The 17,402-nt window shown below is 36.7% G+C and overlaps 1 protein-coding gene across 1 annotated transcript; it reads left to right on the top strand.

Moving 5' to 3' along the window:
- The first annotated feature begins 5,051 nt into the window (after positions 1-5,051).
- Positions 5,052-9,586, top strand: LOC149536756 (uncharacterized). The gene is made up of 6 exons (XM_089806341.1): positions 5,052-5,120; positions 5,469-5,779; positions 6,413-7,953; positions 8,077-8,264; positions 8,529-8,931; positions 9,519-9,586. The coding sequence occupies exons 1-6, from the start codon at positions 5,052-5,054 to the stop codon at positions 9,584-9,586; spliced, it is 2,580 nt and encodes an 859-aa protein (XP_089662467.1).
- Positions 9,587-17,402: the final 7,816 nt, after the last annotated feature.

Here is a 17,402-nt window from a genome sequence, read left to right as displayed (position 1 = left end):
TCCGCTCTAGCCCTCTCAATTTCCTGCTCTCATAAGCAATAGGGTGCTTCTCCTGCATAAGCACCGCTCCAATGCCCTCTCCGGAAGCATCACAATGTAGCTCAAAAGGTTTGCTAAAATCTGGTAATGCTAATACTAGACAAGAAGTCATCAACCTCTTAAATTTCTCAAAACACTCCTGTGCTTCAAGAGTCCACAAGAAAGCTCCCTTTCTCATCAAATCTGTCAAGGGTGCCGCATGCCTGGAATATCCATCCACAAACCTTCTGTAGAAACCACATAGTCCTAGAAAGCCCCTCAACTGTGTAAGGTTCACCAGTGAAGGCCACTCCACAATGGCACGAATCTTTTCAGGATCCATGCACACGCCCTCTGCACTGATGATGTGACCCAAGTACAACAACTCTGTCATGCCCAGATCACACTTCGACTCCTTTGCATACAAGGATTCTCTGTCCAATATACCCAGCACCGTGTCCAGGTGAACCAAGTGCTCCTCCCAAGATCTACTATATACCAAGATATCATCGAAGAAGACAAGTACAAATCTCCTCAACTGAGGATGGAAAACCATATTCATTGTTGCCTGAAAAGTAGCAGGTGCGTTAGTTAGCCCAAATGGCATAACTACAAACTCAAAATGGCCACAATGACATCTAAAGGTTGTCTTCTCAATATCCTGCTCTCTAACTCTGATCTAGTGATAACCTGATCTCAAATCTATCTTTGAGAAGAAGCAAGCTCCATGAAGCTCATCTATCAACTCATCGATCCTGGGAATGGGGTATCTGTTTTTAATCGTCTTCCTATTAAGCACTCTGTAATCAATGCACATCCTCAATGTCCCATCCTTCTTCTTTACTAACACCACTGAAGAAGCAAAAGGAGACTTACTTGGTCTAATGTGGCCCATAGCAAGTAACTCCTTTATGGTTTTCTCAATTTCATCCTTCAACCTCTTCAGATGCCTATAAGGTGTAATCATGATGGGCTTAGCCCCCTCCTCTAACTCAATGATGTGATCAATACCTCTGTCTGGTGGTCTACCTGGTGGAATGTCACTGAACACCTTAGAGTGTTTAACTCTAAGCTCCTGAATCTCAAGAGGATATTCAATCTTATGCTGTCCCTCCTGTGATGGCATCAACATGCACTCTGCTGCCCACTCTACCTGATCATGTCGAATCAATGTAGCCATTCTACGAAAAGAGACCATCCTGAGATCACTGTCCCTGATTGCTTTAAGAATATGTGTCTTCCCATTCACTTTAAACTTCATCTCCATCTCCTTGAGGTTAAGAGTGAACTCACCAATATCGTGCAACCAACTCATCCCAAGAACTATATCTGTATCTCCCATAGGTACAACATAAAAATCTGCCTTAAAGTCATAATTATTAACTTTCAATGGGAGTCCAGTGATCCTACGATCACATTTGAGGACATAGCCATCCGCTACCCTCACTCTAATTCCCCCAAACTCCTCTGTTTGTATGCCACGCTTCTCCGCCATCCTAGCATCAATGAAATTATGAGTGGCACCTGTATCAACCAAGGTTATGACTCGCTGTCCAGCAAGTACTCCTCTCATCCGAAATGACCCTTCTTGCTTAATACTAGTGAGACGAGCTTCCCTAAGTTGCCCATCTCCTTCCCCATCCTTGGACTCCATTTTAGACAAGTTTTCAGCCTTGTCTTCCTCTTTTTCACCATCTATTTCCTCTATATCAGACTGCTGATCTGAATTATCTGATTCTGATTCCTCATAGTATGCCCACATAACTCTGTTAGCTTTTCCCTTTGGCCTAAGAGGACAATCATGGTTTGTATCATAGGGTCCCTTACAGTAGAAACATAATTTTTTCTTCCTCAAATCGTTTAATGTTTCCTTGTCAAAAGGTGCTGGAGTTTTATCTTTAGAATCATTTTTAAAATCAGTCCTCTCTGGTTTTTTATAAAATGGTTTGTTATCCTTACTAGAAGATGCTCCTTTGGACTGAAATTTGTTTGTTGGGATTGCATGTTCCATACTTCTTGCCTTTTTCATCGCTTCCTGTAAAGAAATTGGATCAAATGCCTTTATCCAACCTCTCAGTGGTTCGGATAGGCCCTCAATGAAAAGAACTATCAATCTATGCTCTGAAATGTTTGGCACCATGACTGCCAACCGCTGAAATTCACCAATGAAATACTCCAAGTTGCCTATTTGTTTCAGCTGTGCTAAGTCCTGGAAGTAAATCTCTGGATCTTTTTTGTCAAATCTTTCAACCAACCTATCCACGAAGTCCTGGTATTCTGTCACTTGTTTATGCTGAAGTGTTACCATACCATGGTACCACCAATCATGTGCTATTCCCTCCAAATGCAAGGTGGCATATTTGATATCTTCAATCTTTGTCATTGGCCTCAGTGCCAAAAATGTGTCAAGCTTATGAATCCAAGCTTGAGCTGTCATCTTACCACTCCCATCAAATGTAGGCATAGTAAGCTTGCCTATAGCCCTCTTCAGCTCACTATTTTGACCTCTAGGCCTCCTATCTTGTCTGAGTGACCTGTAATGCTCTCTCCTCTGATTTACAAAGCGTTCAAAGGTCATCCTCTCCCGGACCTGCGGAGCTAATAATTCCCATTCATCATTTGCAGCCATGAGTGCATCTGCGAATATGGGGTCTCTTGTCGCCTCCTCTACCGGAGCTTCTTCTGGCTCCTCCGGAACAAATGTAGGGCGTGTAGGCCTATCAGCTGTTCTAGAATGGGTCCGTTGTGGTCTCTGATTACCTGTAGCACTCCTGTTATCTCCCTGTTCTCCCGGCTCCCCATTTTGTCTAACAGGTGGGTTCATCCTTTCTACCATAGTAGTGAGTGCCTGTAATGCCTGTGCCATCTGCTGCTGCCCTGTAACCATAGCACGGTAGAATTCTCTGGTATCCTGATCATCATTATTCCTCCTGTTTCTAGGTGGACTACCATCATGTCTCTCTTCCGTATTTCCTGTTTCCTGTAACTGTTCTCTTTCAATCAGAGCTCTCCTACAAGTATGGTACCTGTGTGGTCCAATTTCCGGTGGCTACATATGACTCCCCAAACCCTCAAGATGGCAGGAATGAGGCTCTAATACCAATGTAAGAACCCCAAATAGGCTCTACGCTGATCACTGTTTGTTTTCCTGGGTGTAATAATTGTTTTTGGTTTGTTTTTGAATGTTTTAAGCTGTTTTTGGGTTTTTGAGTTGATGAAAAGAAAATACAAATATTGAAAACTAATCTACCTCAAATAATAATTCAAATCTGATCAAATTCATTTATTCAGATGGCTCCTAATGTTTGTACAATACTTATTGCTGGAGGCATACATTAAAAACATCATCATTAATAGTTGAAAGAAACTTGATTTTTTGTCTCCGATACGCAACCACGCTGCTGGTTGCTTCCTCCTTGGGCAGCGCCTATCAAAAACCGCAATATTAAATCTCTGATTCACTGTAGCGCTGTACTGTTCACAGCACTGTAGCTGCTGTTATAACCCCTTCCAACCTGTAACAGATTCACACAATATTGACTCCAGAATGAAGTCAACTCACAGGAAAAATTCAAGTGATATTTCACACCCTCAAATTGCATCAACTCTGAAGATACTACGTTCTCCACAGTCTGAATTCTTCTTAAACTTGTAGAAACCCTTGTTGCCACAACTTCAAGAAATTTCACAAGGCAAAGTTTTTAAGCAACTCTCATAACCTGCTCTTGAAGGAAGACAAGGTTTGTTTATAAGGACTCCTCAACTCCAGAATGAGTCTCCACACTCAATGTGGGATAAAAGATATAATAATAACATAAAAAATGTTATTACATTAAAACTTAGAAAACCCCTTTTAATTTTTCCATAAGCTTGGACCCATAATTAATTGAAACGATGGCCCCTTTTATGATATCATGACCCTCACTTAAGTTATATATTATAACTTAACAATATAGGCTCAATACCAATAATGTTTATTTTAACTAAATAAACATTAATATCTCCATTATTACTCAACATTTTTGAATGTCGTTTGGACTGGGAGCTAACATGATAGAACTGCATATGACCATACCCCTTTTCTAAAAATAGCAGGGGTCTATCTTTATAACTCCAAAACTGCTAAAAATAGCCCGACCAAGCCAAACTCAAAGGAAAACTCATCATAAAAAAACTTTGGCAACCCAGAAGAGTACTCTGCTCTGGTCCTTGGAGGATCTCCACACCAAGGTGACCCTCTATCCAATCTTATTAGCCTACGAGGGTCTCTGATAGGCTAATCACCAGCTAAAGTGATGTCTCTAGCTTGAAGGAGACATCACAATCTTCAAAATGAAGTATCAAGGACATCTGAACATGTTCCTGAAACACCCCACCATACAACTCAAGTTGGGATAAATTTAGCTAGACAAGGTAATGTAGAAAATGCACAAAACCCAAATGAAAATCTTGGTGATAATTTCTATAGATTCCAAATGCAGTTTTGCCAAAAATTGGATAGCTTAAGAATGCCAAACATGTGTTATATTTGTCAAGAATGCTATCTAGGAATGAAAGTGTCATGCACCTTTAAAGGTCCAGTGTGTAATAGATGCCGACAAGAGAGAGGAAATAACAGATTCTCAGCTTCAAATAATATGGACCTAGGACCTCAACCAGAGGAGCTTGCAAACTTGACACAAGTTGAGCAAATGTTAATTGCATGTGTCAGTCCCATATTGCAAGTAACACATGCAACTGGTGGCCAATTTAAGTACAAAGGACACACAATAAGTTTCCCACAAAACATAGATCATGTTTCAAACATATTGCCACATACAATAGATAAGTTGCCAATTATTATTGTTCGAAGGACAGATCAACGTGGGACACAATATAACTTTATTGTTAATAGAGATCGTGTCTACAAAGCACTCAAATACAAAGTAGAGCATGATAAATTTTTCTCTGATGTTCAAATTAATGAAAATGCTCTCAATGATCTGCCCAAAAATAGAGATGAAAATGTTTTTCATAGATTGAAGACGGTGAATATGGAGTTTGATATAGATGCAAATGATATTGTTTTTCTAGGTCCAGTTATGGAGACAGATGAAGGGAATGTAATTGAGCACACAACATCAATGGCTTCAAGACCTCCTAATGCACAAAAGGAAATGGAACTTATCTATGCATGGGTTAATAATCCTGATGCAAACCCAGCATCATTGATAGATTGGCCAAGTATTGGTGTGTTACCTATTAATGAGTATGTCACATCAGGATTATTGGATATGGCATTCCCAACACTATTTCCTAATGGTACCTGTGATTGGTTAGAACCATGGTTGCGACATGTATATCTTCATGAATTTGTAAAGCATCTTGTGCGATATAGGGATCATTGTTTTGGCAAACATCCTAGATTTAGATATTTCACGAATAACATGATCATGAGACATCGTGCACAGAGTTCAACCTCTATGTTTGTAAAGAGAAACTTAAAAGACATGCCAATCACCATCAATGAGTTGCGGCAACATATGGAAACTACACCTCACTCTAGATTGGCAGATAAATTGATGCAGTTTGGTACAACGCTAAGGGGAACAAGGTCATATTGGGCAAAATCTCATGCAGAATTGATAGATTTGCTTCATCAAATTGGTTGTCCTACAATATTTTTCACATTGAGTGTATCAGATATGTATTGGCCTGATTTACATGCTCTAATGCCAGGAACAATGCCAACTGATCCACGTGAAGCTCAAAATTGGCGTAGGCAAAATATAATTGATTATCCTCACATTGTGGCACACTATATGCACTTGAGAAACTCTACATTTAGAAAAGAGATTCTAGAAAATGGAATGAATGTCAAAGATTTTTGGTGTAGATATGAATGGCAACATAGGGGGTCCCCACATGTGCATGGATTCATATGGATCGAAGGGGCACCTAATATGGAGAACATTGATTGGTCAAATGAGGATGAACGCAAAAGTGCTGAAAGATATTTTCATTCTATTGTTCATGCATGGAACCCTAGACAAGATCCTCACTAGCGAAATATACAGGTATGTTTATAAATATGTATTCTATGGTATAATTTGATATGACCTTATTTACTCATTCAACTTATTTTGAATTGTAGCCTTTCATGAATTTTCAACAACATCCATGTCTCAAAAACACGAGAGAACTTGCAGAGGTCAATCTAGATCATGACTATGAGGAGATCCTAAATTGTGTAGAAAGACACACAATTTGTAAGGAGGGTGCATGTTTGCAGAAGAAAAGGGGGCATATGGTTTGCAGGTAATCATTTCATTACATTGCGATATTTAAACCAAAATTAGAAATTGGTCACTAGTGTCACATAACTAACTACATATCTCTCTTATATTTATTATAGGTATAATGCACCTTGGCCATTAAACCTAGAGGGATCAAAATTATATGAAGACAGAGAAACAGGTGAAAAGAAATTTGAACCAGCCAGAAATGATGAAAGAGTCAACTCACATAATCGCTACATACTACAACTATGGAGAGCAAATATAGATTGGCAACCTCTTCTTTCTAAACATGCTGTGGTGAAATACATTGTGAAATATGCAACAAAAACAGAGAAAAGCTCAGAAACATACCATCAAATGTTGATGCGCCTCTCCAACATGGAAAACCTAGATGATTTAGCTGCACGTGCATATAGGAAACTTCTAATTGAGACAATTATAGAAAGAGACATTGGTGCTCAAGAAACATGTCATATGCTATTAGAGCTTCCATTGGTAGAGTGTAGTAGAAGATTTTTTAATCTAAATCTCTCCCATGAGGTCTTCAAACCTATAACTATAAATAATGAAAATGGAAATGATGAAGAGAATACTGAAGAGCAAACAAAATCTTTCATTGATGGGTACAAAAAAAGGCCCCTATGTATGGAAGCCGTCACATTAATTAATGCAGCAAGATCATGGGTATATAATCCTAAAAGAAGAAGAGAGAATAAATGGGAGCCAAGGGACAAAGCAGTAATAGTCAGAGTCTTTCCTAGATTTGTATCTATACCTTCACGTGAATCAGCTAAATGGGTTGACTTTTGTTTATCAGAATTATTGCTCTACAAGCCATTCTGTGATATAGAACAAGATATTGGTCATAATGATGATGCCATCATACAAAACTGGGAGACATTTAATTACATTCCTTGGCACGTTCAACGAACTATGGTGACAGTCAATGATGAAAACCCAAGTGATTCTGACACTGAAGACAATAACAATGTTCAAAGACATACAATAGAACATGAATGGGAAATTATATCTAGGTTGCATCATGGTCAAAACATAAAGTGCTTAGAAATAGACATGTTGGGGAGAAGAGACATTGACAAACATACAAATTGGTCTATTGATTATAAGGGAGAAGAGTACACTACTGCAACAATCAATTTTATAGGTAATGTGAAGAATCATGGTTGTCTAATATATGATGACATTCCCCAATGCATCAACTACATGACCCTTGGTGACAAACAGAAAAAGGTAGTTGACATTATTATGACACACTATCATAGAAATCAGAATGTGGAGCCATTGCTCATGATAATTCAAGGAATAGCAGGCATTGGAAAGTCATATCTAATTGGTGCAATTAGTCAATCTCTTCAAAATGCAGCAATGCCCTCTCTATCTCCCCTTCTATTACTTGCACCAACAGGAGTCGCAACATTCAACATAGGAGCTTCTACAGTTCATTCAAAATTAAAAATAGCAATACAAGGTTTTTGTCAATTAGAAGGAACAAGACTCACCAGTTTTCAAGAAGAAATGGCACATATCAAGTATATCTTGATTGATGAAATGAGCTTCATTGGTCAAAACATGGTGGAGAACATTGACTCTCGACTTCGACAAGCATTCCCACAAAATGCAAATATTAGCTTTGGAGGTAAAAGGCTTCACTTTTCCTCATTAACAAGTGTAGCATGTATAAAATATAGACTATTATGTTACTAAAATGTAATTACAAATTAATCATTTTGACATAAATATTTTCATTCTTATATTTTAGGTGTATCTATAATTTTGGTGGGAGATTTGGGCCAGCTTCCTCCAGTTGGTGACAAACCAGCATATGACAGTAATAGAAGGGCAAAGTTGCTATGGCAAGAATTCAAGATTGTTGTTACTTTGGACAAGATATTCAGACAAGATGGGGAGAATGAGGATCAACAAAGATTTTGCAAACTTTTGATGAATGTAAGAGATGCAAACCCACAGATTGATGATTGGAGGTTGCTAATGACAAGAACCTTTATCAACATAGATCTTCCAACAAATTTACAGTTTGAAAATTCTGTCCATCTATTCTCAACAAATGAAAATTTTCATAGTCATAATAAAAAAATGTTGCATTCATTGAAGTATCCTGTTGCACATAGTGTTGCGACAAAAGCACGACATGGTAATGCATTGGAAGATTATTGAAATGATGAGCTTGATCTGGAATTGCTACTTTGTAAGGATGCAAGGGTCATGCTAACTTCTAATCCATGGGTACAAGCAAGTCTTGTAAATGGATCTTTGGGGTATGTTCGAAATATAGTCTACAAACAAGGAAGCACTCCACCTGAACCTCCAACATATGTGATGGTTGAGTTTGACAACTATTCTAGACTACCATTTAAAGACCATCATCCAATAACACCAATACAGAAGGGTACAACACTTCAATTGCCTTTAAGATTGGCATGGGCATTGACTGTACATAAATCTCAGGGTTTAACTCTTCCAAAAGCGACAATTGATATAGGACCAAGAGAAAGAACAGGATTGACATTTGTGGCAATTTCTCGTGTTAAATCTTTACAGTGTCTAAGAATAATGCCTCCATTCACGTATGATCGCTATGAGAAAATGAAAAAAGGTAGACAAGTTGCCAAGCACAAGGATGAAGAAAATAGACTTAAGTTGTTGGAAGAGAATTGATGTAATATTTTTATTTTTAATACTTTGTCCAATGCAATTACAATTTTGATTTTCTACTTTAATATTTTGTAATTTTTATTATATTTACTATACTATTGTATGATTGTTGTATTTAAATAAAGTTTTTGTTTACTTGTATACTACTACAAATCACATTTCAAATGTTTCAAATACATGTTTTCATGTCCATAAATATATAAATAGACTTTTAATATACCCTTGTAATTTTTTTTTAGTATCCTTACATTAAAGAAAATGATCACTTATTTTCTTATGCCTTTATAAGTTTGTATCACACTATGTCAAATAACTTTTTTCAAGACAAAAAATACTAACATTTAAAAAATGTGTGTCAAAATATGAATTTGATCAAATATATTTTATGTTTATTTCACGTAAAATACCTTAGTTTAAATATTATGGTTACTATCCTTGATTCAACATTTCTTTCCTTTTTGAAAAAAAAAAAAACATATTCTTTATCATGTTTTAATGATATAATTTTTTTTCATAATTTCCATGCAGCTTGCGAAGATGTCAGACAAATTACGTTTCGAATGGGCTTACTGGTGGTTACGAGACTTTCATCATAGACTTCCACAAAATGTCATCCTTCGTATAGAGGAGTTGAGTGTTCGGTATTGGATAAGGGATAGAATGACCAGTCGAATTATAAACAATGGACCAAGGAACAATCAATTAAAATTTTATAACTATGCTCTGTACTTCAACTTCCACTATGCCACAAAAGTGAAGATGAACTTAGATGTCACATTTCATCACCTACGGATCGAGGTTGTAGACTTTTGCAGATGGCTAGAAGCTTTGTATCATGAGATCCATGATCTTTATCTTGCAGGATGTATTTATCAAATTATCATTGCCCCAACAGTAAATTTCAGGAAGCACACTCTCTCTGATGAGCTCAGTATAAAGTTTATGAAATTTCTTAAAGGAGAATCTAAAATTAGCTATCACAAGGGTCCACTCGAAGAATGGTTGATAGCTACTCTTAATTTTGGTTACACAATCACATTCACAATACATCAAGTCATTCCATCTTTCAGGTTGTTGCATGCAAATTATGGCATACCTACATTATTTCACGTAAAGTCTACTCTATCAATTAAAGTACGAAAAACTCTTCATGGAAATGTAGAGTTATTGCCAGTCCATCCATGGTTGAGAAAGTAAAAATATTCTACATATTATTTCTCAACGTATTGTCAACATTTTGAACAATACTATTTTTTATTATACCCAATTTTATAATAGCTATTAAATATTACATTATTAAGTTTTCTGATGGACTATGTCATCATTTCTTTCAATGATTATTAAGTATTTTTTTATTACACATGTTTGTAGAAAAATTTCTATATTGCTTCAATATGCTTCAACTGTTTAATTATTAAGTTTTTTGATGGACTATGTCATCATTTCTTTCAATGATTATTAAGTATTTTTTTATTACACATATTTGTACAAAAATTTCTATATTGCTTCAATGTCCTTCAATTCTTTAGCAATACAATGTATAACATTTCTTCGCTTTTTATAACATTAAATAAATATCTATATGATTTTAAAATATCTTTTTAAATTACTATTATTATTTTTTCTCTATGCAAATTTTTAAAATTAATATATAAAAAAATACTGAAATCATAATAATATTAAATATCTATTAATACAAAAATTTCATAACATATTTAACTATAATGAATTATAATTTAAAAAATAATGTCTTTCATTTTGCATCGCGAGTGCTACTAGCTTATATATATTATATATATATATAATAAGCCGAGAGATATCCTTCTCGAGGCACCTATTTTCATAATCTCACTCAGTGCAATAGGCGCCTCGAGAAGGATATCTCTTGGCTTATTATATATATATATAATATATATATAAGCTAGTTCTATTTTGAACCATAGAGAAAAAAAAAAAAAATTCTTTAAAAAATACAAATATTTTCTAACAAATTCTATATCTATTAATGAATGCATTAATTATAATTTTATCTAGATTTTCAAAAAAGTAGTATTTTTATCTTCCACCTCACACCACTTTGAACAAAAATGAATGTCTAAGCAATGTTAATTATCACAATTTATTTTTCTTACCAAGTTCAAAAATAGAGTTAAATGTTTTATATTTCTTATTTTAAATATATTTATTAGTTTAATTGATATTTATTTTTGCCAATTGTAAAATAATATTTTTAAGTTTACACTATGTTTTACTAGCTACTATGTTACAATTTTGCTCTATTTTTTAATACCATTTTACAAATTGCAAAACTAATACTACCTCTCAAACTTATTAGATATTTTGGTAGTTTGAATTAAGTAATCAATAATTATTATTTTTTAATTAAATATTTCAACTTATAATTGAATTGATATAAATGAGTAGTTCATTCATATAATATAATTTTTATTGTTATTTATATATTTCCTAAAATAATATAATTATTAATATTTTTTTAAATTCCCTTCACCTCTTTCTATCATTCTACCTTTACTTGTCACTATAATAACATATCATTCTCTCTTTTTGCTCTCTCTTTTTATCTATAAATTTCTATTTACCTTCTTTTCTAATTATTGGCCAGAACTTTGACGCATTGTATCTCTTGTTATTATTTGTTTCTAATTCTTTAATTTAGATTTATTTTTATTTTTATTTTCTGAATGAATAGTCTATTTTTAAAATTAAGTATTAAAGTTACATATTCAAAAAAAAAAGAGGTCAAGGATACAAGGATCACCTCGTGAGTGTTCAAACGACCTAAGGTCAGAAACTTATCCACTCATCAAAAAATATATGTAAGAAGTCCTCAGGCTGCAAGAGTAGTGCTAGTCGAGGGAGAGGGTCACGATCACAAGAACCCCATATATCAGCAGGGTTAGTGGCTTAGGAGGAGCCCTCCCGTCAGCAACATTAACAGTTTTATCATTTTTCTTTTTCTCCCTCCACTCTGGGAGGTGAAATTGCCATGTCCAACTGCGAGAAAGATCACTTGGGATCCTTGCTAGAGGAGGGCCAAGTAGAAATAGGAGCAATAGGAGGAGTAACTAGGGACCAACCAAAACTATGCCTTGGGGGAGGAGAGATTGAGCACCAACAGACTCCAAAACCACCATTAGGAGAGCGGCGAGGAGGTTGTAACCTGGGGGTATGAGAGCAGCGAGCATAAGAGCTATGGCCATACTAGCGGCCATGGGGAGGCATACGATCTACTGAAGCAGAATTAGGCGGCACCCTGGCCACCATACATGGCATATTCCTTAGTGAGCCAAAAGCTCCTAAAGGTGGGCCACCTCCAGAGCCACCTTGTCAGTCTATACTTGAATCTGCAACATTATATTGTTATGTATGCAAGATTTAGTGTAAATAAAAATATTTATATCAAAGAAAGTTGTGAGTAAACAAGATAGCATTAATCCAATATTCCAACTTCTTCTCAAACCTAGTCAGGACAACATTCTGCAGCTCAATGGGAGGCTTTAGCTTGGTAAAGGGTATGCCAAGAAAGCGAAACACTTTGCCATGTTGAATCCATTTCCACTAATATTGATTAAGCCAAGGCTGCCCTATAAAGAAGGACTACCTATAACAAAGAGTCTTATGCCACTAAATAGCTGAGCCAAAGGCCAAGTGGAATGTGTCTAGGCACTGCAAGGCATTATCAATGTTTTCCTCCTCAATGAGAGTGAGAAAGGAATCATCAACGAAGTGACTATCGACTAGTTTCTCAAAGGAATCTGAGAGAGCAATGCCATGCACCCGACCAACAGAGATCGCATTATCAAGTAAGTATCCAAACCCCTCAACAACCAACACATATAGAGTAGGAGTGAGAGGGCACCCTTTGAAAATAGATCTGTAGAGCCCAAAGGCCTTAGATTGTCGCTTATTAAAGGTGATACGCACAGAGGCATCCCCAAAAAGCATTTGTACAAATTGCAAGAAGACTAGGCTAGACCCGAATGCCTGCAACATAGCCAGAATAAAAGGCCATTCAATGTGATCGTAGGCTTTGGCAAAATCAATTTTGAGGAGCAGGGCCTATTGTTTAGATTGATGGGCCTATTCCATACCTTCCCAAATTGCAATATATTATCCAAAATATATCTAGACTTAATGAAGCTAGTCTACTCAGAGCACACAATCTATGGCAGAAGATGTAGAATCTTGAGGGAGAGGGCTTTGGAAATGATTTTGTAGGAGATATTCAATAGAGTGATGGACCGCTAGTTGCAAATGTCCTCTGGGTCACCATATTTAGGTATGAATTTTATATTCCCTTTGTTAATCATGCTCCCTAATGTTTGAGAATGAAAAGCTTCCAAATAGACTTTGTGCAATTTAGGGCCAGTGACATCCCAAAAGTTCTTGTAAAATTCAAAGGGAAGCCATTGCACCCAGGAGCTTTATCATATGCCTTAGAACACACAACATCTTTAAGATCAACAAGCGTAAGCATTTTCTCACAAAGAGCATGTTGCTCAAGAAAAGCTGTTAGGGGTGACAAAAATGCATGTCTGCAATGCTTGCTCTCATGCAACAAAATTGCCTTGCACACTAAAACCCATCTCATAATGGTGCACAAAAGTGTGGAGAATATCAAGAAGCTCACACAAAGTTTGTTGAACTTCCTTAATTCTCTTAATTCCATTAGAAGAATGGCGAGCTCGTAGAGCTTGAAAAAAATCCTTGGAAGCTTGATTGCCAACCTCCAACTAGTGAAGGCAAGCAATGATCTGAGCTCCTCGATCGACATAGTTATCTACAACTTGCTTCTAGTGGTGGAGGTTGGCTAGCCAAATTTGTAGATCTACATTAAAGGGATTCATGGCCAAAACTTTAGAAATGGTACAGACGTCTTTGGTGGTAGCCTCATAGGATCTACGTTGGTATTTGGCTAATTGTATGTCGTAAATGTGAAGAAACCTCACAATATGGGTGATGGCATCATTCCACCATTGAATCCACCCAAGATGAGTGTAGGGTTAAGGCTCAATATTCCAAACATGCAAGATATGGGCAAAGGTGGGTGCATAAGCCAAAAGACAAGTGTTGAAGAAATATTACATTTTACAAGGACAGGGCTAAGTTGTTTGCCAAATAATGGAAAAGTAGATGGGATAATGGTTTGACAAAGTCACATCTGATTGGGGAGTGACATGTAACTTTCTATCTATAGAGAAAGAGAAGAAAGGTTGTGTTGTGACCATGACATGATCAAGCCTTTTAAAAAACCCATCAGAGCCAACTTGAAAATTGCACCAAGTGTGTCAAACCCCACTAGGATGGCAGTGGTTAGCATTGGGATTGAAAAGGCCCAATTTATTGCGCATGTAAAACTAGGCTTCTGTTTCACCAACAATCCATTGAAAAGGCAATAACCCTTCTTTGTTTGAAGGCAGCTCAACCATGATAAAATCCCCACATAAAACCCAGGTGACAAGTGACAAATGATCTGTCATTCAACGTTGTAGTTGAGGGTGTTCCACCTCATTGTTGGAAGCATAAACATTAATAATACCAAAGGAATGATTCTAAAAGGACAACAAAACCCACACCATTCTCTGCATGGGATCTGAACCATGCAAAATAACTGAAGAAAATAAATGAGGTTAGAGAATACTAGCAACACCACCTCGGTCAACCTCATGTTGGGAAGAAAACATTGCACTATCCAATCAGATAACACGACAAGCAGAGTTGAGAAGAAACCTGATAATTTTGACTTCTTGAAGGCAAAGAACATCCAAGTGACCAAGCCTATGCTTGGTATCATAAACAAAGTATTTTCGAGGGAGGTTTGTTATACCCTGCACATTCCAGGATTAAAAAAATCATCATAAAATGGCTTGCATGTCATCCTTGTCCCCAAGAGAGGAGATTTTGTTATGCAAGAATGCGACGGAAGGGTCGAGAGAGGTGTCTCCAATGGAGATGGACCCCCTTTTCTCCCTACCATTGGAATGCTCACTTTGGTCATCTGTGTTACGTGAACGATGAAGGGACTATGTTGAATACAATGAAGTTGCTTGTGAATTATGGACCTAGTTGGGTCAAGATTCTATACCAATAAAGCCTACCATCCCCTAAGAACTAGGGTTTGAAGGAGGCAGCAATAGGAGCAAAGCACTCGAAGAAACAAGTAGTGCTATAGTAGAAGTGGTTCAACCATTATTCTAAGAGGGTTAACCCGTAGTGGAGGAACCTACTTTAGAAGCAATGTTGCTTTTACCCTTCTTGACAACAATAGACCATTCATCTTTTTGCAGCCTCAATAAACTTACCCTCTTTGGTTGGTTGCTTGTTGCACTCAAGAAAGGGACAATCCCTAGTCTTGTGCTCAACAAATTGGCATTGATAACAAGTGTTTGGGAGGTTCAAGTAAAGAAACTTCTAGGTGAAGGTTTTGTTACCAATCTATATATCCATTGTTTCCTTGAGGTCCCGAGAGAGGTCAAGCTCCACACAAACCCTACACTAGGGACGAGCATTGTAGAACTTGTCAGGCTCAAGGCATATCACCTTGTCGATAGTTTGCACAATAGCTTGCAAAAATGACCAACATAGTATAAGGAGACTGGGAAATTCAACCCAAATCATAACTCTAAGCTTTTGGTTGTCTGAGACAATAAAAACTCTGGAGCATCTCTAGAAAACCAAGAGGGAATGCCCTGGCTAGATTTACCAAAATAAAACAAATAAAAACTCTTGGTGAAGCTTTGAATGCCCTTACAACGAACACCTTGAGGTGCCAAGACCTTGGAAACCCACTCTTAAAGCATGCTTTCAGAAGGAGTACGACCAAAAAAATAACCTATTAAGGCTTGTTGCTCTGGTCATGCACAAGCATAAACAAAATCTTTCACATTGAGAACAATATTAGGTGAATAATTACCTCATGAGCACCTTCATGGCAAACTTGTGTGGACGTTTACTCGAAGGAGCCATTAGTGTCGATAGCAAAAACTCCAGCACCAGCATCAACTGTTAGGCCAAAGAAGGACAAGGTCATTATAACCTAAAGGTATCCCTCAGTAAATGCAAAATGACAACAACCAAAATGTAAGGTTTTGGAGAAAAGTCGTACAAAGCCTAGTTTCGCAACAAAGCATCAAGAGCATTGCGTAATTTATATGTTTTAAGTACAATATTATTATAATATATGAATTCTTGTAGGATACTTCAAGAAATAGATGTTTAAGTAAGTATAGTTATATAATTATATTTCTCCTTTGATAAATAGAATTACAGAATTATAACAATGATTTTATGAGTTCTTGTAGAATACTTTTAAGGGGAAAATATATTGTATAATTGATTGTAAATTAAATAAGTGTCATGTAGTGGAGAGTATTTGGCGAGTAATTAATTATAGTTATAATAATAATATAATTATATTATAATATTTGATAGGATTAATATCATAAAATTTAATGTAATATAATATATTGATAATTTATATAAATAAAAAGTAAAGTAAAAAAACTCTCCAATTTTTTGGTGCATTCTAGTGGTTTGAATATAATGTAGCTAGAAGGAATAGCAAGTGGGGATCCCTCTTGTCCCCACCCCTTACAGATGCTAGCACCCTCATCCCTTTGGTCAATTATACAATTCTCATGGCCACCCTTGTCAGTAATGGGGTTACTCATAGCTCTATGGCAAGTTTTTTCTAAATCCTAGCCATTGTTACCCCCATAGAATGATTGGAGAAATGTGTTGGTAGGGCCTCCAAATGGTCATTTAGAGACTTTCTTAGCAAACATTTCCTCACACAAAGATTGCACCAAAATCACCCCAACAGATGTGGTGATCGACCAAATGATGGTTGACTAGAACTTGGCTCTATTTGGATGCTTCTTTAACTTATGTCCCACCATTGACATGGTCTGCGAATGGGTTGTTTTGCAATGCAAACTCAAAGGAAGTGTGACCACATTGACTATACCTGGTGGGCTCTTCCTATTCAAGTTCATAGTGGTCAAGGACCTCACCTATGTTCTCTTAGGCTAATAGCTCTATGGTAAACATTTCCTTGCCCTGACTAAGTGAAAATTTGGGTTTGATCCCTCTACTAAGCTCAATTGCATCTCGTCTGACTTTTGGGTCTCCCACATGAGTTTTGGGATGAGCAGGTTTTTTAGTGGATTGGGGACTCTTGTGGGAACTATATGTTGAAGTTGATGAAAGATCAACCCCACAGCTCCCAAGAATCACCTGCATGCAAACACCTGTCACAGAAAGAGAGAAGAAAAAGCTATGGAGGCTAGAATTTTGAGATCCACAGATGAGACATTCTTGATGAGAAAAAAGAGAGATTTCTATTATCAAAAGTGAATGCATGAATTACAAAGAGATCAATCCTTATAAAAG

The sequence above is a fragment of the Cupressus sempervirens genome, chromosome 10 (genome assembly GCF_028749045.1).
Source record: "Cupressus sempervirens isolate cs-2001-9-10 chromosome 10, ASM2874904v1, whole genome shotgun sequence".
NCBI classification, from domain to species: Eukaryota; Viridiplantae; Streptophyta; class Pinopsida; order Cupressales; family Cupressaceae; genus Cupressus; species Cupressus sempervirens.
Note: the sequence above shows the minus strand (reverse complement) of the source record. Positions and strands in the feature narration are given on the sequence as shown.

Bases quoted from the DNA above. Each gene is read 5' to 3' on its own strand.
- LOC149536756 (XM_089806341.1), top strand. From the start codon at position 5,052: ATGGAGTTTGATATAGATGCAAATGATATTGTTTTTCTAGGTCCAGTT. The intron at 7,954-8,076 runs GTAAAAGGCTTC...CTTATATTTTAG, and splicing joins TGCAAATATTAGCTTTGGAG to GTGTATCTATAATTTTGGTG. The intron at 8,265-8,528 runs GTAAGAGATGCA...CTACTTTGTAAG, and splicing joins TTTGCAAACTTTTGATGAAT to GATGCAAGGGTCATGCTAAC.